The sequence below is a fragment of the Tupaia chinensis genome, unplaced genomic scaffold (assembly GCF_000334495.1).
Source record: "Tupaia chinensis unplaced genomic scaffold, TupChi_1.0 Scaffold000159_1, whole genome shotgun sequence".
Lineage (NCBI taxonomy): Eukaryota > Metazoa > Chordata > Mammalia > Scandentia > Tupaiidae > Tupaia > Tupaia belangeri.
In genome coordinates, this window is record NW_006159630.1 from 6,598,333 (window position 1) to 6,623,970 (window position 25,638).

Genomic DNA, 25,638 nt, shown 5'->3' on the forward strand with positions numbered 1-25,638 from the left:
GGTGGCGCCCGGCGCTGCTCCGTGCCTCTTCCTCCCTGCTCTTTGGCCGAGTGGGCCCCGCGGGGACCGGCCCCGGGGTTCGGGTCGGCGCGGGACGCGGGGCAGAATCCCCGGGCTCTGGGCTTCACGTTTCCCGTTTGGGGCGCTTCCTTCCTCCGGCGCTCGGCGCTGGCAAAGCTCGGGCTCCGTAGTTAAGTCTCACGACTTCATCGTGGGGGTTAGGGAGATGGGGGAGCCCGAGAACGCGGGGTGCTACTTCTGAGTCAGCCCGACTGAGCCGGGGAGGCTGGGCATTCGGTGCCGGTGCAAGTGCGATGGATGCGCCTCCGTCCTGCGCGGCAACCACGTCACCGTCTCTTGCCACTTTGGGCGGAATTTTGTGCGGGGATTTACCGTGAGTTAGAACGTCTGCTCCCGGTGCCAGTCGAGATGTCTTTATTGTGGCCATGAAAAAAATCTGTCAGGCTACTTGACACGTACTAAAAAATGAGTAGCAGCGGCAGGTCGGAGTGCCGGGTCAGGTCGGAATGCCGGGTGGGAAGATCGAAGCGCAGAGAGAGCGCTGATCGTTTTCGTTTGCAACACCGTGCGTCTGCAGGACGGTAAACCAGATGAGTTATGGCTTCTTTAGAAAGTTATCGTAGGCTGGCCTCAAACGCTCTGAGTGCAGTTTGCAGAAGTTCCGAAGTACACTCGAGCTCTGTCTTTTAGTTCTGTTGACTCTCCAAGTCGGAAAGACGCGAGAGAAGTGAGCACTAGCCTGTCTTGGTTTTCTTACCCTTTTTCACTTCGTGCTTATTCCTCTTCTTGGTACTTCTCTCTATTCCACTAGGGACACGAACTGCCTCCTTCTTGTGTAATGCAAGTCATTTGCGCCCTCCCCCCCCACCTTTTTTTCCCCTCCTAATCTACTTCCCCTTCCTCCTTGCCGTCCCCTTTCTGGCATAATTTTTCGAGGTTTCTGCCTTTTGGCGCTGTTCTTTTTCTCCCCCATTTCGAGATTCCATTTTCTTTCTGGGGAAGATACCCTCTTTCCTGCTTTCCTTCCTGTATCTTTCAGCGTCCACTGTGCCCCTTCAGTCGGCCAGAAGGGCTGCTAGAGAGCTTGCGGGAGCTGAGCTCTTCCCCTGAGAACTGGGAGGCTCAGAGGATCGAATTCATCCGTAAGTAATCCGTACTGCCGCTAGGTCACAAGTGCAGTTTGCTTGTGTTGTGTTGTAGGTTTTATTCCCTTCACTTTAAGGTCATGCTTTTGTGTTCACCTCTGCTTTTCTTCCTGTGTCTCTTACATTAGTAAGAAAGATGGGGTCACTATGGGACTTACATGATCTCTTCATTTTCAGTGGAGATGGTTAATGTGAAAAAATGAAAAACCATCTTTAGCCCTTTATTAAAACTTATAGATAGCCTGAAAATTTTCAAGAGGGAATAGAATTTACTTCGACTGTTCATGAATTGGTGAAAGCCTGTCTGTTGTAATAGTTTCTTACTGATATATTCTTTATCAGGCTTAAAAAAAAGTCAGGACTCTTTGCTGCTGTTTGGGACAGAAATAAATAACTTTATTTGCTCCAGCTGTTTTTAAAATGTTCCTAATTTCAAGCCAGAGAAAAAAAGAAAGTGCTCAAAATTGGCTTTCTTTGCTAATAAACTCAAGTATTTAAAATGCTTGAGGCAGATCACTTCCTCCGTAAGTTTTCAGATTAGAGGATTGCTGGGTTTTAAATGCTTCTTGTTAATGGTACTGAGAGATTTTTGTCAGGAATTCCTGTTATGTCTGCTCTTGTCCAGCAGCAGTTCTGTTACAGAGAAGAGGAAGAGATTTTGGCCAAATGAAGCAGTACCCAGTAGTCACCGGGCTCTGCCGAGAGAAGTTACGGCAGTAGCTGTCTGTGAGATTCAGAGGACCGCTCCATCATTACTGAATGGCCTTTGAGAGCCTGTTGTTTTGGTCCAAGTTGGCTTTTCGTCAGCTGTGCCAAATGACTATGCATTATTTTTATTTTATGCAAAGACATTGTAGGGGATGATCTGGAATAGACTTTAAAATCCAGTTAAGGCACTCTAGTAGGGCAGTGATTTTTAACACAGAGTTTGCCTACAGTCACCTGGGATTTTTTTAGAAGTGGGTTCTGGCAGAACTCCCGGAGGCCCCCCACAGTGAGTCAGTCTCTGAAGGAACGATTTCGATGCCTGTGGTGCCAGAGCCAGAACTATTAGTGCAGCCGGCAACTAGCGAGACTGGTGACGTAGCTTATGATCACACTGTTTTGTATAGGGAGAGAGTGTTGCAAATAGCCTAAGAGAACAAGTGCCTGTAGATGTGATGTGTGTGTGGGCAGCGTTAGGTCTGTGACGTGGAGTGATATAAGTCTGCATTTCCTAGGGCTGTTCCTTGGCCTATCAGGGAGTTTTGAGTCTGTACATATTAACAGATGGAGGTTCAACTTTTCTGGTCAGAACACGTGGACCATTTATTTGAAAAGCAACTGACCATGTCTTTATGCCAGAGTTTCTGCTGAACTGTTTACGGGCTTTATTGCTTTTTTTCCCTCTTAATCGCAACGACTTCATAAAGTAGATGCATTCCTTTTTTACATATATAATTATTTTCATTTAATTTTATTCATCATCATCATTATCATTTTAATTTGAACAGAGAGAGACGGAGCGCGGGGAGTGAGAAAGCAAGCTAGCAGGCCTGGGATTTGAACCAAGGACAGCCATGTGGTAGTTCAGCACCTTAATCACCACGCCACCTGCTGGCCCCAGTAGGTGCTTTTTTATCCCTATTTTCCAGTTAAGGGATACTAAGGATTAGAGAGTATATATTATTTCTCCAGTGTCAGCCAGTTAGTACATGGGAAAGTGACATTTGGATTTAGGTCTGACTCCAGAGCATCAGTAAACCTTTTGGTTTGTGTTCTTTTGCCTGCAAATGTTAATAATACATGTTTTCTTTTGGAGAGGTTTTTGTTAAAGGGTGCATGTGCCTGCCAGAAAGACAGACAGACAGAAAGTGAGAAATCCCCCCCCCCCCCATTGGCCACGCCCTTCTCCTCTATTCTCCTCTTGGGATCTTGTGCATGTATGCACATGCGCCTGGTGTGAGTTTAAGCCACCGGGTCCAGGACTCAAACCGCTGTTGACTACATGGGAGTTCAGCGACATAGCCATTACGCTACTGCTGGTCCCAATACATGTTTATTTTAAACACAGTGAAAGCACATTGAGGTGTATCTTGTTGAAATTAAAATTTTCTGTCATCTCACTACCTGAGATGATCATTGTTATCTTTCTTTTTTTTTTTTTTTTTGAGAGGTTTTTGCTATAGGTCACGTGCGCTCACCAGACAGACAGACAGAGACAGAAAGCGAGAAATCACCCCCCAGGGGGGATGGCCACGCCGCAATCCCTTCTCCATTCTCCTCTCGGGGTCTTGGGCACGCATGCACACGTGCCTGGAGTGAGTTTAAGCCACCGGATCCGGGACTCGAACCACGGTCGTCTACGTGGGAGTCCAGCGACATAGCCATTACGCTAACTGCTGGCCCCTCATTGTTATCTTTCTGAACTTTTTTTTTTTTAAGATTTTTGACTTAGAGTATGTGCACTGGCAGGTGAGAGACAGAGATGGTGAGAGGGAAAGTGAGAAATCACTCCCTGGAGGGGATGGCCACCACAACCCCTTCTCCATCTCCTCCTGAAATTTTGGGGACACATGCACATGCACCCTGCTTGGTTTTTAAGCTGTCAGGCCCAGGACGCTAATCATGATTGGTCATGCGGCACTCCAGTGCCTTAACAGCTATGCCATCTGCTGACCCTTTTCTGAATTTTTTTTCCCCAGAGATATTTTTGCTTATAGAGCGTGTGTGCTTGCCGTAGAGAAAGAGAGACAGAAAGCAAGAAATCACCCCTGAGGAGGGATGGGTATGTCTCAGTCCTTTCTCCATTCTCCTCTTGGGATTTTGGGCATGTATGCACACGTGCCTGGCATGAGTTTGAAGCTGCTGGGTCCAGGACTTGAACTGTGGTTGTTATGAGAGTCCAGTGATGTAACCATTATTATATCAGCTGCAGGTCCCTTGAACTTTTTTTTTTTTTTTTAAGAATTATTTAATTTATTAATTCATTTACTTTAATTTGACAAGAGAGGGAGGGAAGGAGGGAGGGAGAGAAAATGAGCAAGCAAACCTTCAGGTCGAGGACTCGAACCATGATTAGCTATGTGGGAATGTCCAGCGCTTTCACATAATGCCACCTGCTGCCTTCCCCCGAACTTTTTTTTTTTTTTTTTTTTTTGAGAGATTTTCACTGTAGGGCACGTGCGCTCGCCAGACAGACAGAGAGAGACATAGAGACAGAAAGCGAGAAATCACCCCCCAGGGGGGATGGTCACGCCGCAATCCCTTCTCCTCCATTCTCCTCTCGGGATCTTGGGCACGCACACACACGCGCCCAGCATGAGTTTTAAGCCACCGGGTCCGGGACACGAACCGTGGTCGACTACGTGGGAGTCCAGCGACATAGCCATTACGCTAACTGCTGGTTCCCTTTTTTTTTTTTTTTTTTAAAGCACGTACTGATATTTTGCTTTACAGAAAAGGGATAAACTAATTTTTTGCAGTTTAAAGACATTTGGTAGACGGGGACAGTAGGTGGCATGATGGTTAAGGTGCTGGACTCCCACGTGGCCAACCAGGCGAGTCCTGAACTTCACGGCTTGCTTTCTCACTTTCCCTCTCTCCTTCTCTTTTTTTGGTGAGTCCATGTACCCTATAGCAAATTTAAAATAATAATAAAAAAGTAATAGATTAAGTAGCATAGCTTGATACTTAGATATTCCACAGATAAGTTCATGGATATTGATCAGATAAATATATTTCACATGCTGTTTTTTGTGCTAGTATTTCAGTGAGGTAAGTCTCCATTTTTGGATTCAATGCATATTGGTAAAAATGAGTAATTAAAGCTATACCTGCCCTTTTGAAATTCACTGCTTGTGGGACCAGCAGTTAGCATAGTGACTATGTCCCTGGACTCCCACTTAGTCGACCACGGTTCAAGTCCCGGACCCGGTGGCTTAAACTCATGCTGGGCGCCTGTGTGTGTGCCCGCGTGCCCAAGGTCCTGAGAGGAGAATGGAGGAGAAGGGATTGTGACGTGGCCATCCCCCCTGGGGGGTGATTTCTTGCTTTCTATCTCTCTGTCTCTCTCTGTTTGTCTAGCAAACACACACACCCTACAAAAACCTCTCCAAAAAAAAAAAAAAGAAAAAAAGTCACAGCTTGTGATGGTCTGCAGAGCTGTGTGCTGGTAACAGTTCGGAGGTACTCAGCGCGCCACTTCCCTGCCCTTAGGAAACACACAGCAGCATCCACTCTGTTAAAGTCATTATATTGTGTCAGCCCTCACGTTTCTTCCTTTGAGTGATTAGCATTGTGTACATGATAGGATTTTTTCCTCTCTTTAATTAAACGTACCCTTTGAATTCCTTTACCCACCTGTTCTTTTCTGTGGATAGCCTGAGAAGCTGACCTCAGGACCAGCAGTTGACGTAATGGCTATGTCGCTGGACTCCCATGTAGTCGACTGTGGTTCGAGTCCTGGACCCAGTGGCTTAAACTCACACTGGGCGTGTGTGCATGCGTGCCCAAGATCCCGAGAGGAGAATGGAGGTGAAGGGATTGTGGCATGGCCATCCCCCCTGGGGGGTGATTTTTCTGGCCAGCTCATGCGCCCTATGCAAAAACCTCTCCAAAAAAAAAAAAATGAAGCTGACCTCTTTAGGTTTTCTCTATGAGATGCTAATTTTTTTTTTTTTTTTTTTTGCACAGTCACAGAAGTATTGATTTAATTTTCTATCAAAGTGTAGCTCATGGAACATAATTACTTGAGACACAAGTTTTTAGTTTTTTTTTTTTTTTAAGTGTTCTCTGAGGAACCTGTGGCAGGTGTTTTCCTGGGAGCACGAAAGCAGGTGTCGAGACCTGTCCTGCGGAGCCAGCCAGTGGCATGGTGATTAAGTGGCGAGTCCCAGTTGCAGAGTTAGAGTCCTGGTTCTGGTGACTTGAAAAACATGTCAGGCACGTGTGCGTGCCTGCCCTAAACCGCAAGAGACTAGAGAAGGGATTGCTATGTGCCCCCCCCCACCCCCACCCCCCCGGCAGTGTGCTTTCTCACTTTCTCTCTATGTCTCTCTCCTCTAGCAAGTTCAAAACAAAACAAAACAAAAAACATCCTGATTTGAAGCTATTGCTTGGATTGTAGAACAGTTGTCTTATGGCATAGAAGTTTATGCTGTTGCTACATAGTGCCTTGACAATAAAGTGTTTTGGGTTTCCATCAGAATTATTTTATTTAACTTTATTTATTTATTTTTTATTTTATTATTTTTGTTGAGAGGTTTTTGCTATAGGGCACGTGCACTCACCAGACAGAGAGAGAGACAGAGAGATAGAAAGTGAGAAATCATCCCCAAGGGAGGATGGTCACGCCGCAATCCCTTCTCCTCCTCCATTCTCCTCTCGGGATCTTGGGCACGCATGCACACGCACCGGGCGTGAGTTTTAAGTCACCGGGTCCAGGACGCGAACTGTGGTCGACTACATGGGAGTCCAGTGACATAGACATTACACTAACTGCTGGTTCCTTTATTTCTTATTTTTAATTTGACCAGAGAGGGACAGAATGCACGTGTGCACGCACACGCGCGCGAGAGAAAAAGTGAGAAAGCAAGCTAAGTCTGGGACTTGAACTGTAGTCGGCCATATGGGAGTCCAGCACCCTTAACCACCATGCCACCTGTTAGCCTGTGATTTGTTTTTCAAAAATGAAACTTCTTATAGTTTTAAATCTATTCACTATCCTTCAGCCCCCTATCATTGATTCATAGTCTCAACAAGACCTAGAGACTATTGAAATAAATAGCTTTGCGGCCAGGTGTACACAACTTAACCCACATGGGGTCCAGAATTCATGTTTAGCTATTGAATTGTCAGTATGAAGGCCCTTTTTGGGGTGCCTGCCTGTCTCTCCTATGGAAGAAGTAAGTAAGCCTAGAAAAAGTAGACTTGGGCCAGCATGGTGATTAAGGCTCTAGATCCAATCTGGCCAACTCCACGGTTCCAGTCACGGACCCACCAGCTTGAAAAACACCCTGGGGGGGCAGCAGATGGCATAGTGGTTACATTGCTGGACTCCCACATGGCTGATGGGGTTTGAGTCCCAGACCCAATGGCTTGAAAATCATGCCTGGCACATATGCAAGAGTGCCCAAGATCCCAAGAGGAGACTGGAAGAGAAGGGATTGTGCATGGTCATCCCCCTGGGGGTGATTTCTCACTTCCAATCTCTCTGTCTCTGTCTGGCGACCACACCCACCTCATAGCAAAAAATCTCTCAAAAACGAAAAAAAAAAAAAAGAAAGGCAAGTTTTTTTTTTTTTTTTTTTTAAAGCAGTTCTTAATGACAGCCAAAATTGTAGGATTATACAAAAAAGGAAGATTGGTCATTAAATCATCAGTCAGCACTGTTTCATGATGTCACACTATGATTAAATCAGAATACGTGATATTACTGGAATGAGGGCATGGGTTCAGCTTGGGCGGGACAGCTAAGTCCTCACCTTCCTGGCTGTAGATAATGGGAGTAAACTGAGAACAGCAGTACAAGCGTATTATTTGGAAATACTGTTAAGTATATCCAAAGAGAAAGCTAAAAACAACATTGAGAGTGGTTGCTTATGGGTATGGGTAGGGAACTAGTCTTTTTCATAACCCTTTATGACACTTTGACTTTTAAAGTTATCTACATAGTTGATTAATAAATAAAATAACTACATAGAGACTAAGTAAAGGACAACTGAGGATACACAAAAATCCTCTTAGACTAGTCATTGTGTATGTGTGTTTAAGGTTTTGCCACGGAATGCTAGAGAGAGACAGGGAGAGGGGAAGTGAGAAATCACCCTCAGTGGGAAATTGCAATGCCACAATCTCCTCTTCTCCATTCTTCTCTTGGGTTTTGGGAATACGCATATGCACATGCACCCAGTATGATTTTCAAGCCACCAGGTCCAGGGCTTGAACTGCGTTCAGCCATGTGGGAGTCCAGCACCTTTACCACTGCACCACCTGCTGGTCCCAGTCATTATAGTTTTGTGTTTGCTGGTGCTCTTCCTTGGCTTTCCTCCATTTCAGCCAGCGCCACAGCGGGTATCTGAGGTATGGTCAGAAAAGATGAACACTGACTTGGTTTATTACCTGCAGCAGAATGTTTGGCTTTCAGACTTTGGAGGACTTTTTTTTTTTTAATTACTAGGTGGTTTCTCTCCTCCTTGATAATACTCATCTTGGTGTAACAGGAATATTCCCAGCTGGTTTTGTGAGAAGTCCATTTGCAGCTATGCATGATTAATGCCCCAATTGTTAACTTTCGAACAAAAGAATAATAATCATTTGTGCCCCTCAAGTGAGCTGTTAGGTGGTAATTATTCAAGAGAGGTGTCACCGCAAATAATCTGCCCCTTCTGCTCATGCTGTGTTGTCTGCTTTTGTTTAGCAGGTATGAACATGGTGACTGAGCAAAGGAGAATGAGGCTTTATTTTCCTTTAGCTGTGCAAAGGCTGAGGTAGTGCCCCAGTTTCTGGCTGGAGACTTTGAACTGCAGCAGGGGTTGCACTGTCCCTGGCTCGCCATCACTTGATCACCACCTGAGGGTTCTAAGAACTGTCTTACTGCAGAGTGCAGTTTGCCTCAGTGTAGTGAGAGCAGCAGCTGCGTCCAGAGTAACTGTGAGGGACTTCTGTTTGACCTTCTGGCATCCCTGTCCTGTTCAGACAAGGTGCTTACTTGGCAGCTCAGCTTCTGAAGAAGGGACTCCTTTGGGGTGCAGGTTAGGACTTCAGCTCTGCTTTAGCCTAGTTAGAAATAATGCAGAAACTATTTCTGGAATGGTGAACCTTGGTCATCTATTTCAAGCATTAGTGGGGGGCCCCAAAGTCTGGGGGATCTTCTGGGAAGAGGGAGTCTTATACAAGAGCATCGCCCCTACCGGGAAAAAGCTCCGAGCTAATACCTGTGTTCTCTGGGTACCAGAGCTGCTGATGGCAAACGGCCAGGAAGTGTGGTAGGGGAGAGCGCCTCGTGCTCATGGTAGTAAGTGGAATGAAAAGGCAGTTCCTAGGTTCGCTTTCTCTTGCTGTTTGGGGAGCTGACCTAGGCTTTTTTGGGTTTTGTTCTCTTTTTGAGAAAAGAGGAAAGCCAAGGCCAGAGTCTGCATGGCTGGCTTTTGGTGGTAGAGTAGCCATCATTCCCAGGAAACCAGGAAGGCTGGCAGAGAGGAGGGACGGAGATAGGTCTGTTAAACCAGAGTCAGGTGCCATCCCCAGGGTGAGGCTTTCTCTCAAGTGGGGTGCTTTTGGTACCCAAAGAGAGCATGAGGGGCGAGGGAGGAAAGGCGGAGACTGAATTGGGACTCCAGCCGGTTCCTGCACACCGCGCGCACACCCAGCGGGAAGGAAGAGGAAGTGTGTTCTGGAATAGCTCAAGCAGCTCCCGCCATTGGCCGGCGGGCCTGTCAGTCGCCTGGGGGCTGAGGCTGGAAAGAGGAAGGAGAGCTAGGCTGGTGCCTGGAGGGGAGGGAGGAGGGCTGAGCCAGGCCGAGCCAGGGGGCGTGGGGGCTGGGACAGCAGGCCGATTGGCAGGGCGGGGGTGCTTCGATTCTGGCCACTTCACTTAATTGTCCCTCTTCTGATTCAGGGTGGCATTGTGTGTCCCAGAGCGCAGGAGCGCGTCGTCTCGGAAGAGAGGCGAGGCTGAGCCCAGAGCTCTGGGTTGCTTCAGCAGGGAAGACTCCCTTCTGCCCTGCTTCAAGCTGCTGAGCACTGAGCAGCGCTCAGAATGGAAGCCATCGCCAAATATGACTTCAAAGCCACTGCAGACGATGAGCTGAGCTTCAAAAGGGGGGACATCCTCAAGGTAAGTGTCGATGCTGAGCCCTGCGCTGAGATGGCTCTCCTTGGTCTGCCACCTTTCACTTTGATAACACACAAAGAAGCTGCGGTGGTTCTTTCCTCATTGCACACTTTGAACACTTACCATCACGTTTGATCTGGATAGCTGGAGGTAGGTGCCGAGCAGAATATTCAGTTTGGCTTGAGAGTTGGTGAGATCCGCAGTCTTTAACTGCCTTTGTGTGAATGCCTCAAGTAGCCCTGTGTGTTGGTACTGGTAAAATTTCAAGTAGAGGCAGAGTGATGTGATTGCGGGAGGGAGCATGAGTAGATTGATTTACCTTGTAGAGTTTTATTTTAAGAAAGTAGAGGACTTTTTAAAAAACCTGAAGTTGAAATATTTATGTAAAAATATTCCATTAGCCGTATTGTACATAGTCTAAGTATTTTGCGTTCTGGGGGATCCTGGTAGGTTAGAAATTAATTTTCCTGGTTGAGAGTGGTGGTTGGAAGTATATGCCAGAACTCATTAGAGAGCCTCGGTGTATTTTCAGTCTTTGTGAAGAAACAAATGGAGGCTCGAGAATAAGGTTAGACTTGCTGTTGTACAAGTCAGATTTTGATTTTCTTTAAAAGAAACTTGAGAAGCAATTACCCCATATTAAACTCCTAATTGCACAAAGGAAACCTGCTGACAGTTTAAAAATAAGCTTCTTTACAGTTTGCAGCTTATTTTGAGCCCCACTATTTACACGAGGATTCGCTCTCCACCTGGCACGTGTTAATTATGTTGTTTACCCAGTTGACTGGAGCAGTTTGCCCTTTTGGATGTACAGTTTATTTTTACAAGGGTGGGTGTTATCGAAGAGTGTGTTGACGCTGAGGAAAAATCTTGAGCTTAATATCGGAGTGTTCTCTCTGTCTCGAGTTTTAACGTTTTCCCTTGAGCTTTAGTCCTGTTGGAATTTGCCACACATTTGCTTACTACCTCTGGATGAAAAATCTTAGAATTTTATGAAGAGAAAGTAGAAATGTAGAAATAGGATCTTTTCTAGAAGATGTGTTTTTTAAGTTACACAGACCTCTATTTTCGAAACTGTCTCTGACACCAAACTTTTTGAGGGTATTCTCAGGATGAGCACTGAAGTGTCAAAAAGCGGACAGAATCAGCTGTAGGTTTTAGAGAGACGTGTCTTCTGTTTCTCTCTTAGAGAGCTAGAAATCAGCAGTGGTAACCGAGACCCCTGAAGTCCTCTGCCACTGGCAGACAGAGGACGCGCCCAAGTTTCTGTAGGTGATAGCTGTGTTCGGGAGGTAACCTACCATGATCGTAAAATAAAGCTGACCATGGAAGTACCCACCTCTGTTACCCGTGCTGAAACCCGTTTGGACATTTTTATTATTTTTTTTTAACACTAACGTGGGTTTGTTCATATTCTAGGCATGGAACCTGTACTAGACACTGAACCTGCAAGGCTGATAGTTCAAATTTTTCCCTAAGTTTGTAAAGCAACAAATTAAAACTAGAGGTTTGAGGTCTTTCCTTCTCTCTCTCTTTTTAATTTGCCACAGGGCATATGCCCTTGGCAGAAGTTGGGGGAGAGATGGCCACATCACAATCCCTTCACCTCCGATCTCTTCTCAGGTGTTGGGCACACACACGCTTGCGCCTGTATCTGGCATTTTCCAAGCCATAGGGTCCAAGGCTTGAACTGGGCAGTCAGCCATGGGGATCCAGGCGTTCTGCACTACACCTCAGGCTGGCTCTTGAAGTCTTTACTTTTTTTTTTTTGAAGATTTTTCAGCAAGAACTTAACCAGATTATAGTCTCTGAAGTATGCCATGGACCTAGAGCAGGAACATTTTCTAAATTCTTCAGAATAAACTTGTCAGCTCTTTTTTTTTTTTTTTTTAAGAGGTTTTTCCTATAGGGAAAAAATCCCCCCCACCCCTGCCAGGGATGGCCACACTCACTGCAATCTCTTCTCCTCCATTCGCCTCTTGGGATCTTGGGCACGCATGCACATGCGTCTGGCGTGAATTTAAGCCACCGGGTGTGGGACTTAAACCCTGGTCGACTACATACATGGGAGTCCAGCGACATAGCCATTACGCCAACTGCTGGTCCCTAAACTGGTCAGCTCCTGAACAAGTGTAAAATGCTCTTATTCCCTAACCAGGAATGGTGATATGTACTGTCTCACATTCCCCCAGAACTTTTTAGATGGGGAAGAAAGTAAAACAGTGCTCACATTTTCAGATTTTCTTTCGGGAAAGAGAAAAATACATACATTTGGTTCTTTCCATTTTGGTAGATAACTGGGATATGAAGTCATAATGCCATTATTGCTTTTGAACAGTGGCCATTAGCTGTTTGTTAGTAATCTTATGGCTGTATTCCAAAAAAAAAAAAAAAAAAACCAGTGACGTTACGGTAGTTGCCCTTTGTCTCATAACTCAACAGCTGAGTGAAGAGGAGGGATGTGCTTTGTCTTAAGAAATGTTAGTTAAAACACACACATACAGTTTTCCTAATTTGACTGTTTAAGAATAAACTGCATTCTTTTGAGTGTTTTTTGATTTGATTTGATAACCCTTTAGGATGCTAGTTGTAACCCAAAACAAATTTAGAAAAGGCTGGGATTAGCATGGACTAGTCGGACTTTGACTGGAGTAAGGACATATGTGCCCTCTCTTGATAAAGAGAGACAGGTGTCTGTGGGTACTGGATACATTTCCTTTCAAGATAATGAGGTAGAAAGGGGCTTTAGCCCTGTACTCTGACCAGAGTTCAGAAGGGCATGTCCTCTGTCTTGGAGTTCCTGGTTAACTTCTAGCAAGTGTTTTTGCTTTTTTAAAAAAAAATATTTTATTTAACTTTATTTATTTACTTATTTGTTTTCATTTGACCAGAGAGGCACAGAGAGAGACAGAAAATGAGAAAGCAGGCTGTCAGGTAACCACTACACCCCCTGCCAGCCCCAACTTCTAGTTAACATTGACTCCTGTCTTCCAGCAGACCCCCTCCTTACTTCAGTGACCCATTACTACACTGTGAAAAGAGGAAAATAAAAACATTTTACTGGAAGCCTAGAAGGCCTCCAAATACATTAAAGAACTGAATGCTTTATAAAAGCTCTTGTTTCCTTGGGGAGGGGAGAGAAGGATACCTGGGCTTAAACATGGAAGGAATTGCACTTCTCTTGAGGTTTTGGGCCCTGCCGGCAGAAATGGATTTACATTCCCACACTGTGTTAGGACAGGCTTGAGATAGTACCAGAGCTTCTCCACCGACAAGACCCCTGAATAATCACACCCTGGACGGCATAATGCACCTAGGAGTTGCAGCTGCCATCTAGGGGCTCATGTGCACATGCTTCAGATACTATTGCATAGGACTTAAGAGACCATTTGGGCTCTGCTCATTCTGTTCTAGAGCCAGCGTCCTGCTTGCTTCTTCTCTAGAAGAGATCCAGCCTGGGATCATCTAGACGTGGAGGTTGACTCTGCATGAACTACTTTTACCGTTTCCTAAACGACCTCAGAATAGGCCTGGAGTTCACAGTCAGATCTTTGGCCCACCTTCCTCGCAGTGCTGCTTGACCTGTTTCAGTGTCACACTTACTGAGTGACTCTGAGCCGGATCCTGGGCCACGTTGCTGTGAGAGTCAAGGAGAAATATAAGATGTACTTTCTCTTTTCAGAGCTCTAAAATCAAATAAGAGAAATGAGACAACACGTGAAACCATAGGAGGCAGTATGTAAAATTACAAGATTTTTAGAACAAGAAAAGATCTTTTAAAGTCCCTTAACAGACTTCCCATTTTACAGACTAGGAAATGGCTTATAGAGGTTAAATGATCTATCCAAGATCATGAATTCTTAGAAGTGGAGGATACTTGGGACCAGTGGATGGCATAATGGTAACGGCGCTGGACTCCCATGTAGTCAACTGCGGTTTGAGTCCCAGACCTGGCTGCTTAACACTCATGTCGCACATGTGCGTGGGTGGACAAGATCCTGAGAGGAGACTGGAGGAGAAGGGATTGCGGCCTAGCCATGCCCCCAGGGGGTGATATTTTCACTTTCTGTCTTTCTGTGTGTCTCTCCGGCGGGTGCATGCGCCCTATAGCAAAAATTTCTCTACCAAAAAAAAAAGTAAATAAATAATGATAATAAAGAAGTGGGTGGATACTTGACGGAAAGCTAGAACAGTGTTGCTCACTCACCCCTAGAGTGGTTCAGGAGGCTGGTGAGCGCTGAGGGCAGAGAAGGGTGAGCGCAAGAGATGTGACCTGAACTGGACCTTGTGAGCTGGTTCAAGGCAGGGGGTGGGGCAAATGGAGCTTGTTGTCTTTGAGATAAGAGGACTAGAATAAAGGTCTAGACTGTGACGTGACAGGAAATAAGGTAGAATCGGAGCTGGATAGGCAAAACCCAGTAAGTACGATCTCATCTTCGAGAAGCCTTGGAAGGTTTCTTGTTGATGAGGGTCTTCCCTATGTATAAGGAGTGACAGGGAGGGAAGCCAGGAGTCCCACGCTTGAAGGTTGCGGAAATCTGGTCGTGAGTTAAGTACCTGTGTAAGTTCTGGATACCAAGAACCCATAAAAGGAGACCCGTTTGAAAGATGATGAAAGGAAAAATGGAGGGATTTCTGCTTTTCAGCTAGGGACATTTAAATAAGTCTCTGTTTAACTGAGAAGAAAATGGCCATTGATTATCATCTTTGTGAGCCAGATCCTATTTGGTTGGTTACTGTTTTCACAACAGCTGTAAATCCTAAATTTCAGGGCCCCAGTCTCATTTTAGGTGTCTGAAGGATCCAACCCTAACAAGAAGTAGAAGAAATGTTTTTCTTTTTGTCACTATTTTAATATCTTAGTATTCTTCGTAGAAGCATTTCTTTGCCTGTTGATAAGAATCTTGTTGACTGAGGCTGGCAGATGGCATGCGCTGAACTCCCACATGGTCAGCCGTAGTTTGGGCCCTGGACCTGGCAACTTTCTCTCTCATGAGCGCATGTGCCCACATAGCAAATTTAAAAAAAAAGGATAATGGACCAGCAGTTGGGTGTGATGGCTATGTCACTGGGCTCCCATGTAGTCGACCACAGTTCGAGTCCCAGACCTGACGGCGTAAACTCACACTGGGCGCGTGTGTGTGCGCATCCCCAAGATCCTGAGAGGAGAATGGAGGAGAAGGGATTACGGCGTGGCCCATCCCCCCGGGGTATGATTTCTCACTTTCTGTCTCTCTGTGTCTTTCTGGCAAATGCACATGCCCTATAGCACAAACCTCTAAAATAATATATAAAATAAAAATAAATAAATAAGGGGCCAGCAGATGGTGTGGTGGCTGAGGGGCTGGACTCCCACAAGACCGACTGCGGTTCAAGTCCCCAGCGTGATGACTCTCTCTCTCTCTCTCTATCTGGTGAGCACACGTGGCCTGCAGCAAACTTAAAATAATAATAATAAATAAATAGGGACCAAAAGATGGTGTAATGGTTTCCTTGCTGGACTCTCATGTTGTCGGCTGTGATTTGAGTTCCGTACCCAGTGAGTTGAAACATGCTGGGAGTATGTGCGTGTGCACATGCATGCCCCAAGATCCTCAGGAGAATGGGGAGAAGAGATTGGGGTGTGGCTGTCCCCACTGTGGGGTGATTTCCCACTTTCTGTTTCTCTCTCTCTCCGGCAAGTTCATGCTCCCTATAACAAACTTCTCTTTAAAAAGAATTTAAAATGTGGGACCAGCAAATGACGTAATGGTTACATCGCTGGACTCCCATATAGTTGACTGGAGTTTGAGTCCCGGACCTGGAGGCTTAAAACTCATGCCGGGCGTGTCTGTGTGTGTCCAAGATCCAGAGGGGAGAAGGGGTTGTGATGTGGCCATCCCCCCAAGGGATGATTTCTTGCTTTCTGTCTCTCTGTCTGTCTGGCGAGCACATGTGCCCTGTAGCAAAAATCTTTCTTAATAAAAAAAAAGAATAAATAGATAATTTAAGAAGAAGAATAAATAATTATTTTTAAAATAATAATTTTATTAAATTTGATTTATTATTATTATTTTTTAATTTGACCAGAAAAATAGAGGAAAAGTGAGAAAGCAAGCCACCAGGTCTGGGACTGAAGCTATGTTAGCCATTTGGCAGTCCAGCACCCCAACCACCACGACACCTGCCAGCCCAAATAATTCTTAAAAAAGATTTTTTTTGAGAGAGAGATTTTTGTTATAGGGCGTGGGTGCTCACTAGGGAGACAAAGAAATAGATTGAAAACAAGAAATCACCGCCCGTGGGGGATGGCCACACCGCAATTCATTCTCCATCTTGACTCTTGCACACACATGCACATGCATTTAGGCCACCGGGTCTGGGACTTGAACTGTAGTCAGACATATGGGAGCCCAGTGACATAACTGCTATGCCATTTGCTGGTCCCCTGATTCCATGTTCTGAAGAGCCTTTCTGTACATAAGTGAGGTCAAACTAGAGAGAGCCATGTAAGGGAAAATGGTATCGTTTTTCCTCTCTGCTTATTTTATACATCGACTTCTTTCTGAATGGTCCCCGACAGGATAAAAATTGCCCCCAGGTGACTGGAGTTTTTTTTCTTTATAGTTTATTTCTTCTATTAGCAATAGAGAGGGAGAGAACACCACCAAGAAGGTCCTGCAGCCACAATCAAGCCCCCGTCCTCAACCAGCCCCAGCCCATGGGCACATGTGGACCCTGTATACTCAGAGAGGTCTGCAGATGAGGACCTGCAACCCGCCTGTGTGGGATTGCCCTGTGGAGCAGCAGTACTGTCTGGCCCTCTGTATTAATTATTTTAAAGGAGGTCGTATATCTGTTTTATTAAAACAACAAAGTTATTTTAGTAAATAGTTAACATTTTGCATTTTATTTACCTTAAAGGAAGTTCAGGTACTCTGTTAAGGGAGTCTTTTTTTTTTTTTTTTTTTTTTTTTAATTTGCCAGAAGGTGCATATTCTCTCCAGATGGAGAGGGGTGGTGAGAAAGAGAGAAAAAGTGAGAAAGCACTCCCTATTGGGGGACAGTCACACCATAGTTCTTCTCCTTTTCTTCCTCCTTTTGGGATTTTGAGCATGCATGTGTGCGGGCACACACCCCCAGCATGTTTTTCAAATCATGGGCTTTGGGCCTTAATCTACACAGTTGGCTGTGTGGGATCCAGTTGCTTTAACCACCATGCCACCAGCTGGCTCTAGCTTATGCCACCAGCTGGCTCTAGTTTGTTTTTTTTGTTTGTTTGTGTACCATAGGACGAGTGTGTTCACCAGTGAGAGACAGAGAAGGAAAGTGAGAAATCACCCCTGGTGGAGGGATGGCCACATTGCAATCCCTTCTCCTCTTAGGATTTTGGGCATGTGTGTACATGTGCCTAGCGTGATTTCCAGGCTGGGTCTGGGACTCAAACTGTGGTTGACCATGTTGGAGTCCAGTGCCTTAACCACCATGCCAACTGCTGGCCCCAAAAGAAGAGTAGTTTCTTCATTATTACAAATCTCGTCTCTCTCGGGATTATGCCTAAAAGCAGAGAGGGGCTCCTACAACGGCATCCTGTGAGGGCCTTTTTTGCAGATTTCCCTAGCTGAATGGAGCTTTGGGATCAGGCTGCTGGCTAACAGTAAGATGGTAGAGGAAACAGCCTTGGCAGACACTCACGGTATTTACTGTAAGGACATTAAGGACCCTTTCATTATCTGTAAGTGTCCTTAGTGAGGGCCTGCTGGAGAGCGTCCTCTCTTGTCTCAATACTAATAGGCCCATTTTCCCCCCAACAACTTTTTTAAATTGTAGAGATACTACGAATAATGCTTCAGTGTGTTTCCTCCTTTCCTTTGTAGGACAGCTTAGAGCCTACCTTGATGCCGCTAGAGCAGTTCTGATCTCTCTTGTTCTGATACTTTTTTTTTTTTTTTTTTTTTTTAATTTGTCTTGGGAGTGTGCTTGCTTGACCTGGAGAGAGGGAGAGGGAGAGAACACTCCCCAGTGGGTGCAGTCATGCCACAGCCCCTTGTCTGTCTCTCCATCCTGTTGGATTTGGGGCATGAGCACAAGTGCCTTGCACTTTGGTTTTTTTTTTTTTTAAAGAGGTTTTTTGCTTTAGGGCTCAAGTGCTCACCAGAGACAGAGATGAAATTGCCCTCCCAGGGAGGATGGCCAAACTGCAGTCCTTTCTCCTTAATTATCTTCTTGGGACTTTGGGCACACATGCACACATGCCCGGCATGAGTTTCAAGCCCCTGGGTCTGGGACTCAAACCACATTTGGCCATGTGGGAGTTCTGTGCTGTAACCACTACACCACCTGCTGGCCTCTTCCTGCATATTTTTCAAGCCACCAGGACCAGGATTTGAACCACAGTCAAACACATGGGGATTTGGCTACAGGTCCAGCAGCTAACATTTCTTTTGGCCCGGGTGAGGAAGTACACATGCATACCTGATGTGTTTTTGTTTTCAAGCCACTGGTGTGAGACACAAACTGAAGCACCTCCCAGAGGTCCTCGTGCCATGATCCACCTCCAGCCTCAGCCAGCTGGAGTTGTGGCCCAGGAACAGGCCGAGCAGGTACGAGGAGGCCTCAGGACACGAACTGGGACCTTCCCTGGTGTCTCCAGCGGTACTTTTATCACCAATTGGCTCTGTTTTCAAGATAACTATATATGGCTGGAAAAGCAGTGCTGGGCAGAAAAATATATTTAGATTCTTTTATTAGCGATATTTCTACTTTAACATACATTGGTAGAAAAGAAGACCTTGCATAAATCCCACTCCACTTCAGTATTTTTGTCAATCCTGATCTCTTGCAAGTTTTATCATGATGCATACTTTTAAAAATTTTTTGCTGTAACTGTTGGTCATGTGCACTTGCCAGAAATGGAGACAGTGGGGGGGGGGTGAAAGCACCCCCCAGGGGGGGGATTCCCACGCTGAAGTCCCGTTTCCATTCTCTTCAGGAGTTTGGGCACACACACACGTGCACATGCACCTGGCTTGCTTTCCCAGCCACCAGGTCTGGGACTCGAATGGCACATGATTCTGCGGGTGAGGTCCAGCCTCTCCTACTGCAGTATTGGCTGGCCCTTCATTATGCATACGTTTTGTAATGCTGATTGTAGTGGACTGTAAATATAACGTGTTGCCAATTTCCGTGTTCATGTAAATGTTTTTAATGGTTGTATGATAAGTGAAGTTAGCGTTCTATACTTGACTTAATTATTTTCTTATTGCTGGATATTTTGCTGTTCTATTAATTTAGTTTGTAATCTCAAGAGAGATTTTTGGTATGTATGTTGCCTTATTGTCCAAAAGGCCTAAATGGTTACCTACTTAAGCTAAGTGAGAAAATGGCTTATAATTCTTGGCCAGAATGTGTAACTACACAGCTAATGTTTGCTCCATTCTCTAGTCTCCCTTAATAGAACATTATTTGGACATTTCCCAGTATTTTGGAGGACTGGTAACCAGATTTGTGAACAATTAGACATCTTTACTCTGTATCTCAGATGCTCGACATAGTTTTTCTGAGGCACATTTTTGTGCTATTCTTTCATGTGATTAAATTGCTTTATAGTGTCAGGTTAAATTAATACGTAGTTTCGATGGCAGAGAAATTTGGAATGTATTTATAGAGGTAGTTTTAGTCCATTTTATTTCTTTTCCTTTTTTTTTTGGAAAGCTTTTTGCTAGAGGGCACATGCACTTGTCAGAAAGACAGAGAGAGAGAGACAGAAAGCGAGAAATCACCCCTTGGGGGGATGGCCACGCCGCAATCCCTTCTCCTCCATTCTCCTCTCGGGATCTTGGGCACGCACGCACATGCATCCTGCGTGAGTCTAAGCCACTGGGTCCGGGACTCGAACCGTAGTCAACTACATGGGAGTCCAGCAACATAGCCATTACACTAACTGCTGGTCCCTCCTTTTTTTTTTTTTTTTGAAAGGTTTCGCTATAGGGCGTGTGCACTCGCCAGACAGAAAGAGACATAGAGACAGAAAGTGAGAAATCACCCCCCAGGGGGATGGTCTCGCCGCAATCCCTTCTCCTCCATTTTCCTCTTGGGATCTTGGGCACGCACGCACATGTGCCCGGCGTGAGTTTAAGCCACCGGGTCCGGGACGCGAACCATGGTTGACTATGTGAGAGTCCAGCGACATAGGCAGCTTATTTCTTTTTCCCTTTTTTTTTTTTTTTTTTTTTTTTAAAGATAGATTTTTGTTATAGAGCACAAGTCAAGAAATCACCTCCCAGGGGAAATGGCTACGCCACAAACCCTTCCCTTCCATTCTCCTCTCCGGATATTGAGCGTGCGCATGCGCGCACACACACACACACACACACACACACACACACACACCCACACCCACACCCATTGTGAGTATCAAGACACTGAATCTAGGTTTCGAACCATGGGATTACATGGCAATCTGGAAACATAACCATTATTCCATCTGCTGGTCCTTCTTTTTATTTTTTTTTTTTAAATTTGCCATAGGGAGCATGTGCTTGCCAGAGGGATGGATAAAGAGAGAACCCCCCCTCCCATCCCGTGGAGTGTAGGCGTTGGGTGCACATACACATGCAACTAGCGTGTTTTCCAAGGTGCTGGAATGAGATTTGAATCGAGCAGTTGTCCCTGTGGAATCAGGCTTTGTGGGTGGCCCCCATTTGTACTTTTTCTGAGTAAATGAATCTCTGCTAGAGACGGACCATCCATCCTAACTCACATTTGAGAAAGGATGGAAAGGTAGACAAACTAGGTTTTGTGTAGTTTATGCTGCAGACAGTTAGCTTTTACACCAGGGAACGACAGAGAGCGTTTGAGAAAAGGTCGAGTAACTTAGCGAAGTGTCCTCTGTACGTGTACTGTAGACCCTCCGTACGCTACTGTAGTGCAAAGGAAAAGGCCACTGTGCTGTTAACAGTTGTTTTCTCTGTTGGAACTGTGGCAAATGTTTTCCTTATCTCTTTATTTGCTTAGGGCTTCTACATGAGACAGAGAGAAAGAAAAAGTGAGAAAGCACTCCCTAGGGAGGATGACTGTTGCAGTCCCTTCTCCATTCTCCTCTCAGGATTTTGGGCAAGCATGCACACATGCCTGGCATGTTTTTCAAGCCACTAAATCCCAGAATCAAATAGCACAGTTGGCCATGTGGGATCCAGCCACCTTCACTACCACACCGTTGTCTGATCTGAACTTGTACTTTCAGTAGCATGCATTTCTGTAATGGATAGGTGTTTTTACAAGAATGTGTTAGTTTTATAATCAGAAAAGCAATAGAAATCAAAAACACTACAGTAGTTTTCCAGATGTCAGTTTATAAATTGACAAACATTTTAGGGCTCATTTGTTTTCTTACAAGGGAAAAAGTTACTGTACATAGCTTTATGGGACAAATGTGCTTCATTTTAAGATGATTTAAGCTGTTTATTTCCTTCATTGGAGTGGGAAGAAAGAGATAAGCATCCTTGCCAGGTTCTTCACTCTCCTAGCCTTGCACCAGCCAGGATCGTGGGCTTGCAGGCATTTTCAGCTAGACCTGGGTTGCCAACCCCAGGCCTTCTCAGATGGTCTCCAACATAGTGTAGCAGCCCCTCTGCACCTGCGCTGCTGCAGCTGGGCCTCATGTTAAAATTCTTGTTGGTGGGGCCGGTGGGTGGCGTGGTGGTTAAGGGCACTGGACTCCCACATGGCCAACTGCAGTGGTTTGAGTCCTGGACCTGGCAGCTTGCTTTCTCATTTTCCCTCTTTTTCTCTGTTCCTCTCTGGTCAAATTAAAATAAGTAAGTAAGTAAGTAAGCAAATAAATAAATAAAAACAAAATAGTTCTTAAAAACAAAAACAAACTGTTGTTGTCATCAGCAGGACAGCATCGTTTCGGTCGACCAGGGCTGTAATCTCATAGACCGGGCAGAATGTGTGATGACAAACTGGAAGCATGTCCAGCTCTCTTCTTCTCAAATACACAGATTGGCCCTGAAACTGGTCTTGCTGCCCAGATTTCTAGTTTTGTCTAGCTAACCTTTTCCTGCATCCGAAACGAAGGCAGTGTTGCGTGCTTTGTTATGTATTTACTTTCAATTGAGGTGAGTTCCCAGACTGAATTAAAATTATTAATGCAGCCAAATTGTAGGGACTTGGGCATATCTTTTCCCCTAAGTTTGTTCATTTTTTTCTTCCACGAGCCAGAGAGAGGGAGGAAGAGGGAAAGTGTTCTCCCCAACAGTCTTGATATCATAACCTACCCCCAGCCAGCTCCTGACCGTGTCCAGTGTCCTGGAGAGAGGTCTCTGGATGCCAAACTGGCATGTTCCCAGGTGGGTCAGCCTCACAGGTAACTGCATCTGACCTCTGCGCTGCCTGCCGGCCCCAGGCTGTCGTTTTCCAGAGATTTACTTACCCATTCTTCTTTTGCTCATTTTTAACTTCAGTCAGGCTTGTGTTTTATTGTGTATCAGTTTCTACAAAATGTTTGTCTTTGAAAAAAAAATCGAGAGAAAAAGATGAAAAGTTGTTACTTGAGGGCTGGCCTGAAGCTTAGTGGTTAAGAGAACGTGGTCCCATGCAGCTGACTGTAGTTTGAATCTGGCCCTGGCAAGTTGAAATCTCAAACACACTGGACGTGTGCACTCGTGGGCCCCCGAGTCTGAAGGGAGGCGGGTGAAGGGGAAGGGACTGCGGCACGGCCTTGCCACTGGAGGTGCTGTCTTGCTCTTGATGTGTCTCTGTCTGTCTCTGGAGAGTGTATGCCTCCCTGGCAATTTTTTTAAAAATTATAATTGTTGGATTTTAGTAATCTATTATGCATCAAAATATCAAACATGGAGCCAGGCGATAGTGCAGTGGTAATGCAACTGGACCCACATGAGACAGGTCCTGGGTTCGCACCCCGGGACCTTGCTCTGCACATGGGGTCTCCATGCACAACCCAGTGACCTGGACTGGCTGAAATTGGAGATGGATTGTGGCATATAGACCTGCTTGGGATGTCTCCGTTTGTCTGTCTCTCTGTCTCTGTCTCTCTCTCAGAAGAAAGAAATGGGGCTAGCGGGTGGTATGGTGGTTAAGGTGTTGGATTACCACATGGTTGACCATAGTTCAAGTTTTGGACTTGGTGGCTTGCTTTCTCACTTCCCTTTCCTCCCTCCTCCTCTCCCTCTGTCTTTCTCTAATAAGTGTGCGTGCCCTATAGTAAACTGAAAATTAATAATAATAATAAATAAAATTAAGTAAATCTTTTTAAAAAAAGAAATGGGGGTCTGGTGGGTGGCATGGTGGTTAAGGTGCTGGACTCCCACATGGTTGACTGCAGTCCAAGTCTCGGACTTGGCAGCTTGTTTTCTCATTTTCTCTTTCTCTTTCTGTGTCTCTCCAGTCAAATTAAAAATAATAATAATTTTAAAAATTAAATAAACAACTTAAAAAAGGAAACAAATCAAATGTCTATTTTTTTCTTTTTAAATTGTTTATTAGAATCATTTATTGGGTCATCAGAAAAGTTGTGATGTATTTTTCTATGTTTTTTTTTTTAATGCAAAAATGCATCATGACTTTTCTGACAACTAGTAGCCAAGTTGGGTGGCCAGGTGGTGGTGCAGTGATAACACAGCTAGGCCCATGAGTACAAGTCCTCAGTTTGGACCCCAGGGTCTTCTCTGAGTTTGCTAGGTGTGTTACATGCCCCCAAACTGGCTGGGACTTGAGTTGGATCGTGGTGTGAAGACACTTTTAGGGGTACATCTCTCTCTCTCTCTTTTCCTCTCTTCCTCACTCCCTCTGTCTCTTTCTCATGGAGTAAATAAACTAACTTGAAAATAGGAAGACTGGCCCTGTGGCCTGGTGGTTAAGGGAATCAGATCTCCATGGCTGACTGCGGTTTGAATCTCAGCCCCAGAGGCTTGAAAAACACTCTGGGCACTTGTGTGTGCATGCTCAAAATCCCGACAGGATAGAGAGGCGAAGGATTGCAACGTGAACGTGCTTCATTGGGGTTGCTCTGTATGTGTGTGTCTCTTTCTCTGGTGAGCGTGCACACCCTCCAGCAACTATTTAAAAAGAAAGAGTGGGGGACCAGCAGTTAGTGTAATGGCTATGTCGCTGGACTCCCACGTAGTCGACCATGGTTCGTGTCCCGGACCCGGTGGCTTAAAACTCACGCTGGGCGTGTGTGTGCGTGTGTGCCCAAGATCCCGAGAGGAGAATGGAGGAGAAGGGGTTGCGGCATGGCCATCCCCCCTGGAGGGTGATTTCTCGCTTTCTGTCTCTCTGTCTCTCTCTGACTGTCTGGCGAGCACACGCGCCCTATAGCAAAAACCTTTAAAAAAAAATAAGAAAGAGTGGAAGAAAAAAAGAAAGATGAAGGAAGAAAGGAAGGAAAGAAGTTTAAAAGAAAGTTAGGTCATACTTCTTCATGTTACCCATGTAACTTTTAAAAAATTTTAATAAATTGGGCTGGGCCCGTGGCCTGGTAGTTAGGAGAGCCATATCCCATGTGACCACCTGCACAGTCCTCTCCCAGTGGCTTGAAAGCATGCTGGGCACATCAATGTGTATGTGTGCCCCAAATCCCAACATAGTGGAGAAATGGGGAAGAAGGGATTGTGGTGTGACCCCATGTCTCTTTGAGGTGTGCTTTCTCCCTATTTCTCTGTCTTTCCCTGGCAAGTACACACATCCTCTGACAAATTGAATGCAAAATAATTCCGTGAGTGAATAGGCCCAGCCTGACACACAGTTGCGTAGCGCCGTGTGTTGGGAGCTGGGTTCCACATTGCCAAATGCAGTTTGAGTGCTGGCCTGGCAGCTTGACCAGTGCGTGTGCACAAACCCACAGTCCCGATGGGACGGAGAAATGGAGGAAATAAATTGCGACTTGACCACACCCATTGGGGCATGTTTTGTCTCTTACTTTTGCTCTCTGTTTCTGGTGAGAATATGTGCCCTCCTACAATTAAAATTCATTGTCTCACCTGTCATTAGAAAATGTATATGATAGGGAACCAGCAGTTAGCGTAATGGCTATGTCGCTGGACTCCCACATAGTCGACCGCGGTTCACGTCCTGGACCCGGTGGCTTAAAACTCACGCCGGGCGCGTGTGCGTGCGTGCCCAAGATCCCGAGAGGAGAATGGAGGAGAAGGGATTGCGGCGTGACCATCCCCCCTGGGGGGTGATTTCTCGCTTTCTGTCTCTATGTCTCTCTCTGTCTGTCTGGCGAGCGCATGCGCCCTACAGTGAAAATCTCGCCAAAAAAAAAAAAAAAAAAAAGAAAATGTATATGATAGTCACTTCTCAAAGAAAACCACTGTTCAGATTTTCTCTAATGAGGAAGACATTAATGACTATAGCTATAGTTATTTATTTAATTTTCCGCTTTTGCTATAGGGTACATTGCATGTGCTTGCTAGAGAGAGAGAGAGAAATAGATAGAAAGAAATGTAGATAGATAGGTCACGGAGAAGGGGGAATGACTATGCTTCAATTCCTTCTCCATTCTCTTTCTGGTATTTTGGACACTTTTACATGCATGCCTGGCATGATTTTTAAGCCATCAGGTTTAGGACTCGAACTGTAGTCAGCCTGGGCTTTAACCACCACACTGCCTGCTGGCCCTAGTCTTTTATTTATTTATTATTTTAATTG

The 25,638-nt window shown here is 45.4% G+C and overlaps 1 protein-coding gene across 1 annotated transcript in view; it reads left to right on the forward strand.

Moving 5' to 3' along the window:
- The first annotated feature begins 9,765 nt into the window (after positions 1-9,765).
- Positions 9,766-25,638, forward strand: part of GRB2 (growth factor receptor bound protein 2) — an 83,235-nt gene continuing 67,362 nt past the window's right edge. Inside the window, exon 1 of the mRNA XM_006145814.3 lies at positions 9,766-9,984. Coding sequence (XP_006145876.1) covers positions 9,907-9,984 — 78 coding nt within the window. The 5' untranslated portion in view covers positions 9,766-9,906. The remainder of the gene's footprint in view (positions 9,985-25,638) is intronic.